At 33.6% G+C, this 17,471-nt stretch overlaps 2 protein-coding genes across 23 annotated transcripts in view; one reads left to right on the top strand and one right to left on the bottom strand.

The window, feature by feature from the left end:
- The window catches only part of LOC127935318 (60S acidic ribosomal protein P1-like), a 568,794-nt gene that overhangs the window by 52,076 nt on the left and 499,247 nt on the right, over window positions 1–17,471 (top strand). The window lies entirely within an intron of this gene.
- Window positions 1–17,471, bottom strand: part of LOC127935309 (focal adhesion kinase 1-like) — an 85,897-nt gene that overhangs the window by 48,469 nt on the left and 19,957 nt on the right. For 8 of the 14 annotated variants that reach the window (XM_052533054.1, XM_052533055.1, XM_052533059.1 and 5 more), the window contains exons 2-3: window positions 12,953–12,979; window positions 1,057–1,277 (exon numbers count right to left, since the gene is read on the bottom strand). In XM_052533054.1, coding sequence (XP_052389014.1) covers window positions 1,057–1,277; window positions 12,953–12,979 — 248 coding nt within the window. Of the gene's footprint in view, window positions 1–1,056; window positions 1,278–3,425; window positions 3,580–6,457; window positions 6,730–12,952; window positions 12,980–17,471 lie in introns of those variants that run through there. The other 6 variants (XM_052533058.1, XM_052533061.1, XM_052533064.1 and 3 more) reach the window with 4 other exon arrangements.

The raw sequence follows: 17,471 nt of genomic DNA, 5'->3' as shown, positions 1-17,471 counted from the left end.
AACACAGACGCTGATCAATACAACTGCTGCGTCTCTAACCCGTTCCCCTCACAGTCTGTAATGGATTCAACTTCAGGAGGGAAAACTAAGCTCTTCAGTGAAAGCCGAGCTTCGACAGGACAGATTTACAAACCTGACGTTCATTCAGAAACTTTGAGGCTTCAGCTGTTTGTTATCAAACCCATCCTGAAAAAAATCAAGAGACTGGCTATAAAGAGGATTGTTGCTGGTCTGAAGTGGTCTACTAACTCTAAACACCCTTGAAGAAAATTGGTTTACCCGATTAAAAACAAACAAAAGTTCAGCCAAACAACTAGACCTAAACACATGCTAATCACTATTAATGACCATGTGACCATCTGGATTTGTTAGTTTACGAAAAAAAAAAAAAACTAATTCAAAACAGCTGTAGTTTTTTTAACAGCTACATAATTTGAATTATGTGTTAATAACACTTTAAATTATTTTTTATTTGTTTATTTGCATTATTAATAAATATAAAAATAGTGTAACTAAAGTTTTATCTGGATTTGTTAGAAAAATATATAACCAAAAAATTATACAATAAAAAAATTAATAAAATAATAATAAAATATATTACACAATTTACTGATTTATTTATTATTAATTGAGGTTTTATAAATTATAAACAAATATTTATATAACAAATAAAATTAAATATGTATATAATAAATATGATTTTATAAATTATAAACAATTTGCACATTTATACATTTTAATTAAATTATCTTTTTTTTTTCTTTACATACTTAAAATACTATACATTTAAACAATAGCACTTGAAAGAAAAATTTTTTTTTTTAAATGCACTTAATTAAAAAAAGAAATTAATATGTCTGGACAGGTAGATTCTCAGATAACAGTAGTAAGAAGAAAATCATTAATGAGAAATAGCCAGACAACTCAGACCAGCTAAAGACTACAAAAGCCAGAATCCATAACCCCTCAGAGACTGGTTCTGTCAGCATAAAGACCCAGACAGATTCTATCAGCTGTAGATACTGATCCTCACAGATACTGTGATCTTTCTCTCACCCTGACGTCGGTGCCGTCTCCATGCCGGATGTTACTGGACCAGGTGCTGTGTTCACTGTTGTTCTCAAAGTGATGGAAGACCTTCAGGACTCTGTCCGGGGCCCCGGGGGCCCGCTCTGTCCCGGTGCTGAGACGGGCCTTGGCCCCGGCGCCCAGGGTGTGGTTGGGCTCCAGGTACGCTGTCGCCATGCCTTTACTGTGCGCTAGGTGTCTGTCATATTCTGTGCAGAAACAAGAGCGAAGGGAAAACAGGTCAGGGCTGTAGTCTGATTAATTATTGCAATCATTTAATTTTAAATAAATTAAATAAATATATTCACATCGTGTTTCAATGTGAAGTGATGCACTTCTGTTTTTTCCTAAAATATAATTTTTTTTTCTTTTATTCTAATTTACAGTGTAATGTAGCGATATTTTGTTCGATATGTGTTTATTTAAAAATAGCAGTAAATAGTAATAATAATAATTATTATGATTATTGATATACAATCACAAAAATGTAGCCAAATTGTGCAGCCCTTTAAATAAGGGTTATTATAACAGTAAACCACTAAAAGATTGTTACCTGAAATAAAATAAACATTAACCGAAATCAAATAAAATATTAAAAATAGACTTATTGTATTTCATCTAGTTGCCAAAAAACTCAAATTTTCATTAAGTTTAACTTGATGACCTAAAAGAACTAGATTTAAAACTAATAAAAACTATATACTGTGTATATATATATATATATATATATATATATATATATATATATATATATATATATATATATATATATATATATATATATATGTGTGTGTGTGTGTGTATATATATATATATATATATATGTATGTATGTATGTATGTATGTATGTATGTATGTATGTATATATATATATATATATATATATATATATATATATAAAAAGACAAAAACACAACAGGATTATTAAAACCTTAAGTTAGATTAAAATAACGGAAAATGTTAAAAACAAAATAAAAACTATAATAACATAAAACTGTAATTAATAGTTTTTTAATAGATTCTAAAATAACAATTTGAATTTGTCAGAAAAACTGCTATTCGATTTTCCCCCTAAATCATGCATCCCTATTTTGTCCATAAAATTAATTTCACAGGCAATAAAAGCGAACACGGTTTCCCAAGTGAGAAGAACTTTCTTCTGTCTTCTCACATTTCTCACAGCTCTGATCCAATCTAAGCACATTTCTCGCTCTTGGTGTATGAAGTGACTCGAGAGACGCATGGTGAAATATGGTGAAGCGATAAATGTACTTGTGAAATAAAGATGTGTAATATAAGAGCAGATGGACAGCTACTCACAGTTACATCAGGGTCATGCTTTCACACCTCACCAGATCAAGCTGAAGATTACACTTCCTTCTCGCTATCTAATGCTGGTTACGGTGGTTTCCAGCTAAAGGAGCCTTTAAAGGGTTGATTGACTCTCAACACTCAACATTTCTGATGATCATCTAACCATACATTAAACTTTACAACACACGCAGGACAGAAGGATTGATATTTGAGCGGTTTTGAGGCGAATCATTCCCATCAGGAGCATTCCAACAATCCCAGACGTCCACTTATCACCATCACAGACATGAAACACAGCCGGCAGACAGATAAACAAACACACACACACACACACAGCAGCACAGTTACACAACTCCGTGTGTGCTTCCTGTTTCCAGTGTAATATAAAACTAATCCAAATAAAAGATAAACAATGAGTCCTTTCACAGTCAGATCGAGAGACAGAGCAGGTTAAACATGCATTTAAAGATCTGAGACATGTATTTATAATATATTATTTTACTATATATATATAAAACATCAACAAATTCATGTTTTATAAATGTTTTAATTTTTAAATGTTTTTAAAGTAGTCTCTTCTGCTCACCAATCCTCCATTTGTTTGATCAAAAATACAATAAAAACAATAAAAAATGTGAAATATTATATCATTTAAAATAGCTGTTTTCTATGTGAATATCTATTAAGATGTAATTTATTTCTGTGATGCACAGCTGTATTTCCAGCATCATTCCTCCAGTCTTCAGTGTCACATGATCTTCAGAAATCATTCTTATATACTGATTAGCGGCTCAAGAAACATTTCTGATTGTTATTGCTACTGAAAACAGTCGTGCTGCTTCATATTATTGAGGAAACTGTGATATATTTTATTTTTCAAGATTCTTTGGTGAATAGAAAGTTCAAAAGAGCAGTTTTATTTGAAATCGAACCCTTTTCCTAGCTGAATAAATCAAGTTGTTTTCAACAAACTTTCGATCAGTAGTTTAAACAGACGTCAATCTGAAGCCACATTGGAAACTATGAGCATCAGACAGTCCTACCTGTGAGCAGAAAGGGCCAGCAAACACACAGTACAGCAGAGTCGTGCGATACACATCCATCTCTGTCCAGGAACATGAGGAGAGACGTGCGGCGTACAGAAATCCCCGACACACGTCTGTGCCTGTTACGGCTGGGGAATATCTGACACGAAACGCTTTACCACACACACACACACACACACACGGCCGAGCCTCTTCCTCTGAGATACAGTAAAGTCTCCTTGCTCCAGCCACAGCAGTGTGTGAGTCATGTTTATCTGCACATCACTGATGTCTCATCATATTCCTCACGCCATCCAGGTGTGTGGGGGCGTGGCTTAAGACAGGACACACCCCCATGCCATTTACACAGCAAATACTGAAGTTCGTGTAGGACAAAGAGACTTACAAGCTCTGCTTTATAACCCAGTGAGCTTCCTTGTGTATACGGTCTGCATAAGAACCTTCCAACACTCTACATGCAATAAATAAATAAAAATAACAGCATTACTAATTAAAACCAAGTGAGAAGCGACTTACAACTGGGTTCAGTAGAGTTTGAAGTTAACGTGAACATTGAATCCTAACCCTTATATGCATAAAAATAAATAGGATGTAAAAATAACGGATAAAACGGTTTATTTTTAATTCAATAACATTGAAAAAAGCCCTTAATTAATCCATAATAACAAGAGGCATTTACTATAACTATTTATTTTTTTAAATATAATAAAAAAGCAACAAAATATATAATTAAAAGCATATAAATCTATTTTTTATTTAGTGTTTTTTTTTTATTGTTCTTTATATTTTAAAATATTTATAAAAAAACTATTAAATCCAACAATAATACACACACACACACACACACACACACACACACACACATATATATATATAGCATAGTATATTGTATATATTATTGACGTGTACAACTAACTGCATGCAATTTTCCTCATTGGCAATTAGTTTTAGATAAATTAATAAATGCTAAATTAATAAATTTAAACATTTAACCCGGTGCAATGCATCTCTGTGCTGCCAGATTAAAATATCATACGGCTTTAGAGCGAATGCTGATCTTTTTCGGCTGAATTTATTTTCCCATAATAAAGCTGATAAGATACAAGAGAAAGCAGCACGGAAACGGTCATGTAATCAAGAATGAAATGGGCAAAGCTGAAGGAAATCTCTTCACACTGTGAGCAAACACGAGCAAATCTGTACAGAGCATCTCTAATGATTTCACAATCTGAAACGTCACAGTTCAGGTGAATTCAACAGCTCTGCGGCTGATGTTCACACAGACGCGTCTGAGTCACTCCAGGCGACTGTTTCGCTGAATCTCCGTCATCTAGGAGTCATGAGTCATTCCTGACCGCATGAGACCAGTCTGAGCGCAGCTAACACACAATTTTCAATGATACGAGAGCAAGGGAGAATACAAAAGAAGAGATGCAACAAACAAGGGATGCTTACGTGACCTCCTGTGACCTCTGAACACACGGCTGCTCTCAAGCGCATGTTAACATACGTCACACATGCAAACGTATTGAAATGAAGTGGGAGGATCAGACCAACACACAAATCAGTCCGACAACACAACCAGAGCAACCATCTGCATCCGTCCACACACACAACATTAAACCACAGTGGATTCAATCTGATGCAGCCATTAACCTTCACCTGCTCTTCAGGGGTCACAGATGATCTCGATCTCTATCTTTATCAGGCTCCTAGGACAAGGATGTGTGTGTGTCTGTGTGTGTGTGTGTGTGTGTGTGTGTGTGTGTTTGAGGCCCTTAGTAACATCCCAGCCATATTACTCAGTATATTCAGCTCTGTTCTGAGAGATGTCTTCAGATTTAACAGCCAGAATCAAACTGTGGTTGATCATTTTACATCGATCAGATGTTGTCATCTTGTCTAAACGTCCAGTTCTTGGTCAGAATTTTTCATTTTCAAATCAAATTTTCTATCTTCATGATTCTTTGGATGAACACACACAATAAAACAGTGAAGACACACACACACACACACTCATTGAGACCGTTTACACTGTCAGTCAAACAAGAGTCAATCAGATTAAGACTGAATGAGTGTTTGACTGATGGACAGTGTCAAGAGCAGGTGCTGAACACACACACACACACACACACACACACACACACACACAGACACACACAGACACACACAGACACACACACACACACACACACAGATCAAATCTAATCTCCTTGACGAAAATAAGGCAAAACAAAAAAATCACAATAATGTGCTTTATGATTAATTATGTTGTATGTCTCTTTGCAAGATGCGAAAAACATTGGCTAAAATATTAATGTAAATTATGATATTATATTCTTTAATATATTTCACAGAATGGCGTTAATTAACGTATACGGCCCTGGTAAGGTAAAGTAAAAAAATTAAAACAGTTAAAAACAAAATATTTTATGGAATAGAATAATAAAAAACAAGATTAACAATAAATTTAAAACATAAAATAAGACTAGCAATTAAAAAAAAATACAACAAAAATAAATTAAGAGAAAAATACAAATAAATTATAATAAGAGAAAAAAATAAGATTAGATAAAAACAGATTAGAAACAAGTTAACAAATACAAAAATAATTAAAACAACAAATAGATAAAAAAAACCAAGATAAAATAAAAAATAGACTAAAAACTCAAAATAAAGTACAATAATAAAAATCTAAACAAGATAAAACAACAAAAAACTCAAAACAAATAAAGACAAAATATTTAAAAAACAAAATAAAAATTAGTTAACAATACACAAAATTAACAAAATATACAAGAAAACAATAAAACAAAACATAAAAAAACAAGATAAAACTAAATGAAATTAAAAAATGTAACAAATTAACAAAATATTCAAACAAAATAAACATAATGAAACAAAACAAATAATAGAATAAAACTAAATAAAATAAAGCTCATGTTTATTCTCGGAGAGATGTCTACCAAAACATGACTGACTGCAGTTTAACTCTTTAAACCCCGACACACAAACGGTCTGAAGTGTACCTGCGGCCCAGCACACAGGGAAGGGACTGCAGCGTCTTTTCTCCATGTATGCGGCTGACTGTCTGTCCGAGGCCGTGCTGAGGGTCAGCCAGCACCCAGCGCTCTCAAACATCCTCATAGGACCCAGACCCCGGCCTGCTTCAGGACACACGACACGACAATAATCCACCGTTCCCTGACACGCAGATCGATGGGAACACACAGATCTCACAGGAACAGGCTGAAGTGATCTCGCAGGAGACAGATGGAGACGTGTCGCTCCGCTTCGGTGAGGCCACTGAGCCGATTGACTCAGGAAAGGCCAGTGGCTAGAGGGGGAGGAGCCACTGCAGCCTCATTAATATGCAAATCCCAGACTCTTTCCTTCAACAGTGGCTGTTTACCAACTCAACTGCAAATCAACGCTGACCTGCGTCCCTTTATATTGCCTCTGTCCCCATAACAGCCATTTGTGTTTCCCAGCATGCTCACTGTGTGTTTTCTTTATACTACAGCTCTGTAACAAAGCCTAGTGAGCTGCCTTAATGTTTACTGCCTAAATAGACAGCTGCCTTTTCAGGCGCCGGTCACACAGTTATATTTTTATTATTAGTCTACTTTCACATTTTTTTACAATTTTAAAATAAACCAAAAAAAAAAAAAAAACTATTATTGTTATCACTATTACAATTAATTCTAAAAGTATTTTTACATAGTATTACATTATTATTATTATTATTAAGTTTTATTTATTTACTTACTATTATGATAAAAATAACTCAAGGACTAATTATAGTAATTATTATAATAATAATAATAATTATTATTTATAATATTACTATAAATATACCATTGATGACAATATTAAATATAAAAATTATATTATATTCTAAAAATGATATTATAATTAATTTTTAACCATATTAATAATAATACCATTTTCTATTGAATAAAACACAATTATAAAATGAATATTTCAATTCCATCAGTCAACATCTAACCATATTGCAATGCATTTTTAACATATCTTATTTAAATAAAATATAATGCATATAACAAACATGAATGAATAAATAAAAGCGCAATATATAATTTACAATTTAGAATTTAGAGTTACAATTATAATGTATTTAAATTATAACGTGTTATTTATTATTTATAACATTAAGTGACAAGTGCTGCATTTCAAGCACAGACACTGTGTGGATTACAGATGCATAACACATTCTGGGATTGCCTTCATTTGTTTTAGTATTTAGCCCAAATCAAATATCTTAAAAGGCAGCATCATTACACTTTCAGTCCTTTATAAATACATTTCTAAATATCTACAGATGCTGTGTACGTGGGCATCTCTGAGCGGATGTGTCGGGGGTCTGTAGAGAAGCCATGTCCTCCGGCTACAGCTGCTCCTCACAGACACAATGTGAAGAACAGAGGCAGCTAAACACTTTTGTTTCTTCAGCCCGAGGCATTCGAGAGAAATCAATCAATTAGCCCCAGCAGAGCCACGTTAGCCACACTAACCTCGTCAACTCGTGCTGTAAACACATCGAAACACTACTGACACGATGTTAGTCAAAGTCATGTGTACGGATCAAACCAGGAGATTTTATCCCATAAGACCAAATAAAAAAAGCGTTTGCATCTTAGATCCAAATCACCAGGAAAGTCTAGGTTAGCAATGTTCCTCAAAAGTGAGCTAAATTTGACAAAAACACCCAGTGGAGATGTTCTGAAGGGTAAAATGATTCATAAAGCAAACAAAGTTTTCTTTTCAGGGCTGGTCTGAGGTTTGGGTTATTCTGTAGTCATTAGCTGTGTGTGTGTGTGTGTGTGTATAATGACATGGGTATGACACAGGTATTACAAGGAGAGGGTGGCTTATGAGGACATAACACATGTCCCCATTTTTCAAAAAACGTATAAATCATGAAGAATGAGTTTTTTTGAGAAAGTAAAAATGCAGAAAGTTTCCTGTGAGGGTTAGGGTTAGGTGTAGGGCCATAGAATATACAGTTTGTACAGTATAAAAAACAAACGTGTGTGTGTGTGTGTGCGTGTGTGTGTGTGTGTGTGTGAGACTGAATCCAATCAAGGGCTTTATCAGCAGGAGCTCTTTCTAAAGCTCTCACTCATTCAGGATCCTCACAAGATCTGTGAGCGTCTGACAGGAACACTGTGCTACGAGAGGAAAAGTCATCATGATTGCATTCACAACGTCCAAAATCCAACACAAAAGAACTGATTATAAAACAAATACACCGCAGTTTCTAGAAACGGGACGTCTGATACGATTCTCATTGGAAAGAAGTCCCTTTTCTTTGATTATGTTCAGAATAGCATAGTAACACACTACTCTTACTGTTTCTGTAGTAAGTAGCATTGTTTTTGAATTACATTTTATATTTTCATTTAAATTTTAGTTTAAGTTTTAGTAATTGCATTTTTTACATTTTATAAATTTTTATTCATTTCGTTCATTCAGTTTTAGATATTTTTAGTGCTGTCAAATGATTAATCACAAATTAATATTGTTAAAATTGTGGACATTGTTTGAGGAGCGTCTAAACTATTTTTTTGTAGGTTTTCAACAATGACAATCAAGATCAATCAGTCAAATAAAATAATTAGTGCTGTCAAACGATTAATCGTGATTAATCACATCCAAAATAAAAGCTTTGTTTACATAATATATGTTTGTGTTCAGTGTATATTTATTAGGTGTATATAAATACACACATACAATATATACTGTGGAAATATTTACACATCTATATTTATATTCATATAATTTATATTTAATATATAAACATAACCTATTTTTCTGAAATATATACATGCATGTTTGTATTTATATATACCTAAAAAGTATACACAGTACACACACATATATTTTGTAAACAAAACTTTTATTTTGGATGTGATTAATCACGATTTATCTTTTGACAGCACTAATTATTTTATTTGACTGATTAATTTTTATTTTTATTGTTGAAAAACAACAAAAAATAGTTTAGAAGCTCCTCAAACAATGTCCATTACAAACAACAACAAACACAACTTAAAAACTCTTAAATATTTATAAAACTTAATCCCAAAATAAAATAAAATAAATTACCTAAAGTATTTGGCCTTAAGTTAAACTGAATAAAAATTTGATATTCAGTCGCAACTAGCTGAAATAAAATAATAATTAAAAATTTAATTGAAAATTCAATTAATGTTTATTTAATTTCAGCTCAAGTGGTTTTAGTTTTATATTTTAGGTTAGTTTACTGTAATAACTCTCCTGTAAAGGCAAAATGAACAAAAATACAATGCACACCTACATTAGTAGTGTATCCCACAATGCATTGCAGAGCCAGTATCCCAGCCACAATCTTTTTAAAATCATGATTTACTCAGATTGCCAAGTTTTGCTTAAAAATGCCAGAAACTTCTTAAAGGGCTCAAAGGTAGAGCATTACTCTAACAACGCAAAAGGTTGTGGGTTCGATTCCCATAGAACACATACTGATAAAATAAATGTATAGCCTGCGTGCATTGTAAGTCGGTTTGGATAAAAATGTAGTGTTATTATTTCAGACATGATAACTGGACGTCAGCTGCGTGTCACCTAACACACGAGGGGTTAAATTAACCAGCACAAACCATGACAGGACACACAATCAGACGCAGTGCTGGGTGTTCATGAGCTGTGGATCTACACCCCCGACTCACACACCCCAAACACAGAGAGCGCCAGACAAAGGGGCTGCTGGGGAGGGAGGGGTGCAGGGCTTTCCTTTATAAACCCTTCACATCCGGCCCGATCATCCTGACAAAAGCCTTTACAAACGCGCTCTGACTCCCTCAGCAGGACACACTCCACACTCGACCGCACACTTCACTCACGCATGAGCAGACTGAGCACAACACACAACACACACAACACACACACTACACACCACAAACAACACACACCACACACGGGACCCGACTGAGCAGGGGTCACGACTACAGGAGCCCGAGTGTGTCCTTTGAGACTGAAAATCCCAAAAGATCAAGCATCAGATATAACATCAAGAGACTGTACAATACATCATATATAATCCACTTACAGAAAATACCATATTTGCATGAATTCTGTCAGAAACTATCTATCTATCTATCTATCTATCTATCTATCTATCTGTCTGTGTATATATATATATATATATATATATATATATATATATATATATATATATATATATATATATATATATAAATAAAAAAATACAATGTATTTATTTTATCTTTTATAAAATATAAATCAATCAATCAATTAATATAAAATGTAATACATACATATATAATTAATATAATTCCAATATATTTGTATGAAAATATTATTTATCTAAAATAACATGAAAAAACAATATATCTTCTATTAATATATAATTAATACAAATATAAATAAACAAAATTCGATTTTCTATTAATAATAATTTATATAATAAAATCCTAATATATTTAATACCAATAATTTATCTACTGTATAAAAGCTAAAAATAAATAAATAAAATGATAATACATTTTCATGAATATCTAATTTATCTACAATTTTATATATATGAAAGCTGAAAATGAATAAATAAATGTATGATGTATGAATATAAATTTCTCTAAAATGTAAAATATAAACCCCCAAAATAAATAAATAATACAATTATAGTATATTTATATCAATATATAATTTCTAAAAAATAAATAATCTAAAAATAAATAAATACAGTTATAATATATTTTATAAGTTATATTAAATATGGAAATGTAAAAAATAAATGCTACAATTTTAATATATTATTAATAAATGAAATAAATAAATAAATGGACGTGAGCATTGTGCAGTAAGTAGCACACTCGTCTTGCATTCGAAACAGATGCTTGAAAGCACATCTGTGGAGTAATTAAACACAGTGTGTTCATAAACAGTACGACGGGGAACAGTTGCATGTTTAATGCGACACACGCTGGTAAATCAGGTGCTTGTCATCAATGCTGCAGCAGCACAAAACACTGATTAAACTTCACTCTGCCATCAGTGATTCTCTCGAAATCAACTAATTCAAATTTAATCTTGCAGTTCTGTGCTGGATTGATCTCTGTATTGCAGCACTCCTAACACTATTGATCACTTATGATTAATGGTTTGCATTGTAGCATTCATCACAGACTGCTATATGAATAAATGCTAAAAGAGAGAAAGCAGATCTCATGCAAACCACCTCAAACAAATACTCACTGGAAAGCAGTAAACATGCATTTAAATTAGCATGCATTTGATCAACCTAATATCTCAAGTCGATTACTGCACCTCATATTAAACCCTTTCTGCCTCATGCATTAATTATATCCTGAATGCAGCGGATTCCTGCAATGCAACGCTGTCAGAAACACACAGACTGTTCATTTGTGGACACAGCGTGAACGTGGCCTCCGTCAGTGACGTGCATGTGCATGTGAATCTGCTGTTTCTATGGCAGCAGAGATCGAGGCCCCAGACGGCCGGGTCTGTCCTGCACGCTGCCCGCGGGACACTGGGGAACGCAGTGATGAATATTAATGTGGGCCGGCATTGCAGACACTGACAGCACAAGCGTTAATGACTCAGCAGCTCATTTCCTCTCGTTACCACGTCAAACCAACCTCAGCGAGACCACAAAATAATGAGTCAAACCCTCAACGCCCCGCCAAATAATGAAACACACACACATGCATGCAGATGGACACCACATACACACCGAGAGAAGAGCAAAGACATGCAAAACTAAAAGAACAGAGTGTTCAGAATAACAAATGAGTGCTAGGGCTTTAGGAGTTATTTTGGACACTACAATGACATGATACTATTCTTTAAACATTTCTGAGAACCGAAAGATGCATATATGAATCTATATGAGTTATGTTAATAAAATACATGCATATCATTTAGTACAATTGTTCAAGTGAGCTCGTTATGTAAGCGGCATCACGTTCTCTGACTCGTGGAAAAAAACAGCATGCATGCATAAATGCAAAAATGCATGCATATATATTACATCTACATTTATAATTATTTATGCATGGAATATTCTGCACAACACTTCAAAAAAAATCACAACCATTTTTGTCTTGTTTCATAACTTTGTTATAAAAATATCTATAGTGTTGAATATCAGTTCAGTTAGTTCATGTTAACAAATTAAACCTTATAATAAAAGTGTTTCCTGAAATTTATTTTTACACAGAATTCTATTGTCATGGGGAAATTATTCTATTCTATAAAGAGAAAATATAGTTTCATTAGCCATGAAGCACAGTGATCTCGACAGAAGAGACAAAATCTACAAGCATCACAGTCCACATCAAACGCCTCCGTGATGTAGCCTTCACACACACACACACACACACACACACACACACACACACACACACACCAGCTCGGATGATTCAGTCACTCAGCTTGAAATAAACATGTAGAGAGAGGAGGTTAATAATAAAGACACTCACCCGTGTAAAATGAAATTCTGGAAATGTCTGTGGAGAGAGAGAGAGAGAGAGAAAGGTGAGGTCACCTGGTTTGGTCATCTCTCAGCACATTGAACAGAGCGTGTGGTTTTATAGTTCAGCTGTAATCTCCACGGCGCCCCCTGTCTGCGGTGCAGAGACTAAACTACAGCCAAGACCACCAGCAAAATCAGACATCTTCGTTACACACCAGAAGATGCATATCTGCTCAACTGGTTTTCCTTTAAACATCAACTTTGTCTCAGATGTTTCTACTAAAGATGTTTCAGGAGAGACAAAAATGGATTTAAATGAGTCAATAGTTGCCATTTAGTGTGAGTATATAGTGCTATAACTCAGATCGATTGCTGAGAAACTACAGAGATCTCTGACTTGGGTTAAAGCCTTTAGTGTCTTGACAATGACTGTACAGATCATTCAGATCTCTCCTGAAGCTCTAGAGGAGACACATGTGAGATGTCATCGTTTTTTTTCTTCTTCTTCTCAAGAGAAACTTCAAAATCAGAAGAACTGTATTGCACAATGGTTGCTCTTTCATTGCTCAGGGGAGACTTAGTCTCAGATATTTCTACTGAAATTCATTAGAAATAGACACAGATGAGTCAATAGTTGCATATAAGAAAAAAAATCTCCATTTGCTCTCAATATTATCCCACTGCTTTCTAGAAGTAACAACTGAGACATTAAAGAGATGTTTTTTTTGTTTTTGTTTTTTAGAGCCAATAAAAACTGCTGAAATATAAGACAAGCGTGTGTAAAAGAGGATGTGTTTTGACAGTCTGATGAATGGCGAGGACATGAAGACACACGGACATCTGAGACTGAAGCGAAACACGCGAGCGGGAAGGAAATCACCCATTTACTGGAGCTCAGTTACAAGGAAAAGCTTTATCAACTGTCAGCCGCATGCACAGATCAATAAGAAGAGATGATTCACAGCCTCCTGACTGTGTGTGTGTGTGTGTGTGTGTGTGTGTGTGTAAAGATACTGCTTCCAGATGACTAGTTCCTGAGTAATCAAATCAACATGGTTTTCCTAATTCTGATCTTGTGGTGAAAGTTCATACAGTTACCAAATGCACCAAAATGTGGCATTTCAACCCTTCTATTGGAACTGATTACAATAAACTACATACTACACTGTAAAAAATATTATTTGAAGAGTATTATATTATCATTTTTTCAAATGCTATTTCAGCCTTTTTAATTAATTTTTTCTGTTACTTTGTAATTATTTGTGAAATTTACTTACAATTTCTAAGTGAAAATCGTTTCTATGCCAACTTTTGTATCAGTACCAGTCAAAAAAATAAAAATAAAAAAACTTTTTATGGATAATTATAAATTATGCCTTCTGCATTTATTGTACAAAGCTAAAATGTAATTTTTGTTTAATTGACGAATTGGACTAAATAGGAACAACATTCTTCTTCATTAACTAATCTGAAAAAAAAGCACAATTCAATTAATTTTAAAAATCACAAAAGCTTAAAATAAAGAGCAAAATAACAGTGATATATAAATATATGGTTGCATTGCAATTTATATGTAAAAAATAATTAACATTTTAGCTTAGTATAAAAAAAAACTTAAAGTACAATAAATGCAGAAGGCATTATTTATATTTATTCATGAAACAACATTTTCATTTAAAAACAATTTTTGACTGGTATTTTATTCAATGCTATAAAAAGGTAGAATGCACAGTTTGATTAACTTGGTGCACAGTGCTTTTTTCTACATTTATATACCCCCAAATAACAAAATGAGTGTACATGAAGAGCACAAATGTAAAAGAATCTTAATCAAAGATGAATAGTGGGTTCATCAAAACTGGGTCATTTTTTTTCCAGAGTGCTACACAAGACAAGCTGTTTGTTTGTCTACACTGGTTTATAACTGTTTACATCTGTTGGAGATGCATGCAAACACACACACACACACACACACACACACACACACACACTAAACTAACACATGTGCCCTGACTCGTGTGACTGGACAGACCCAGAGACGGAGAACACAGCGGGGAAATGAAAGAAAATAAACCACAGCATCAAACACAGAGTAAATAAACACACACACACACATTTACATCAGTTTAAACTCAACTCATCAGCGATTATGTTCATGAAACATCATTTATTTGATTATGGATGAACAATATTTGATATTTAGGATATATTTAATAGCATTTTTTTTTTGTCAAAATAAATTATAAAACAGTTTCAGATGTGTCAGAATATAATGCTGTTTACTGTATTGCAATACACTGAAAAGGGATCAAATATATATATATATATATATATATATATATATATATATATATATATATATATATATATATATATACAAACTCTAAGATACATGTAATAATTTTAATATTTAAAAATAATTTATATGCATTTTACATAATTTGTGTATAGAATAATAATAATGTAGAATTATTTAAAAAGTTATTTATTGTACATAAATATATTTCTTTAATTCTATGATAATTTTATACTATAATGTAATATATTAAATTATGTTTATTTGCATTTTACGTATTAAATATATATATCAAATGTTATATAAATTATACATATGTGAAAATATTTAACATAATATTTAATTTTTCTATAATGCATAAATTATTCTATAATAATAGTTGTTATTCTGGAAGATATGACTTTTTTATTTCTATGGATTTTACATGTTTATATTTGAATACACATTTGCATGTACAAATAATTTTAGAATATAAAATATATTACTGACTATAAAAATACATTGTGATGCTATTTTTAGATCATTAGAGGAGACTCTAGAGGAGACACATGTAGGATGAATGGGATCTTTTTCTCAGGAGAAACATCTGAGACGCAGGAGCCTTAAAAACAAGGTCAAACCCAGAAGACAGAAGATATTAACTAGATATTAAAGTGCTCATCTGGTTTTCAGTCCTGTTTCATTTAAGTATCACCTTCCTGTCAGATGTTTCTACAAAAAAAAAAAAAAAAAAAAAAAAAAAAAAAAAAAAATTCGCCAAACATTATAATACTATTTTATATTATATTACAATTTTTAGATAATTACCCATCCATAGGGCACATGTATGTACTATAAGATGAACCCTTTAACCTTTAGTTGTAAGGAACGTTTTTCACACCATATAAGCCAGAAAATCCTGTACACTAGTATCTACCCTCACTCGCCCTTATTTATCGCCTGTTAAATAAATAACTGTAACATGCTCTGAGATGTCACACGTTCTCAGTGTAAAATTGTTGGCTCGATGCTGTTGATATAGAGTGTGAATGAGGTGAACAGATGGAGGGAAATGAGAGACCAAGAGACGGGCATTAGCTGTAGGTTAACCCAGAATTAGATCCGGGTCACGGCACCAGATTCACAGATGGGCTCCTTTAGCATCTCCCATAAACCCTGCCAGCAATAACTCCGCCGTTATGGGGTTTCTTTGATGTGGACAAACTATAACAACCACGAACAGACTGCCGCGCTCCTTTATGAGATCTGACATTGGATCCTAATGGATGACACACTCATCTACGGACACGCCAGACCTTGTGACCCTCACATGTGGATTCCCTCGTGGCTTTTCTCTGCAGACACCAATTATACACACACTCCAAATAATCAATATTGTTAGCGACTAATCAAATCTACATGTGAATGGCATGGCATGGCCGCTCTATTGACGGTGTGTCCAGAGATTATAGGATCAGTGTGATTTTAACACACTTCTGGTCACACTTCATATACGCTGGCGGACGTTTTTAATAGATCGTTCACACTTCTTCATGTCAAACCTTTCATATGCACCAGTCTTGATTCTCTTGGCTCCATATGTCACACCCTGAGGATCGGGACGAGATGCAAAGGTCACCAATAGAGGAGACGTGCAAGACTGTACAGACACAAACACCTGCTTATCAAGCTGTTGGCCTTTGGTTATGTGAGGATGGAGAGAAACCTGAACACAAATGGATCTGTGTTTCAGCTCTCAGTGGGGATGATAACACACAACTAAAGCTTTATCACAGTCATTCAGAGCAGACACGGATCAGATCTTCACAACACAATGCTAGTTTATTAATACTACACACTGGTTAAAGGGATAGCTCACAATAAATTCACAATGCTGTCATCATTTACTCCCATTTACATCATTTGCAAACATGTAAAAGCTTCTTTACTCTGTTGAGCACAAAATGTTGGTTTCCAAGCTGTTTCTGGTCCCCATTGATTCCATTGATTTTTTTTCTCCATACTATGGAAGTCAATGGCATCGAGCAACTGTTTGGTTACCTGCATTATTCATAATATCTACTTTCAAATAACATTTTTCATTTTTGGGCAACCTGTCCCTTTAAATGCCCAAAAATCCTGGCCAAAATGGAACCAACAAGTCTTTTCTGGAACAAACCTTCTCAAAGATGACTGGCATGGTCCTTCAATTATGACAAAATAGTGCTGAAAAGTGTTGTGAAATATAAAA

The sequence above is a fragment of the Carassius gibelio genome, chromosome A19 (assembly GCF_023724105.1).
Source record: "Carassius gibelio isolate Cgi1373 ecotype wild population from Czech Republic chromosome A19, carGib1.2-hapl.c, whole genome shotgun sequence".
Lineage (NCBI taxonomy): Eukaryota > Metazoa > Chordata > Actinopteri > Cypriniformes > Cyprinidae > Carassius > Carassius gibelio.
Note: the sequence above shows the minus strand (reverse complement) of the source record. Positions and strands in the feature narration are given on the sequence as shown.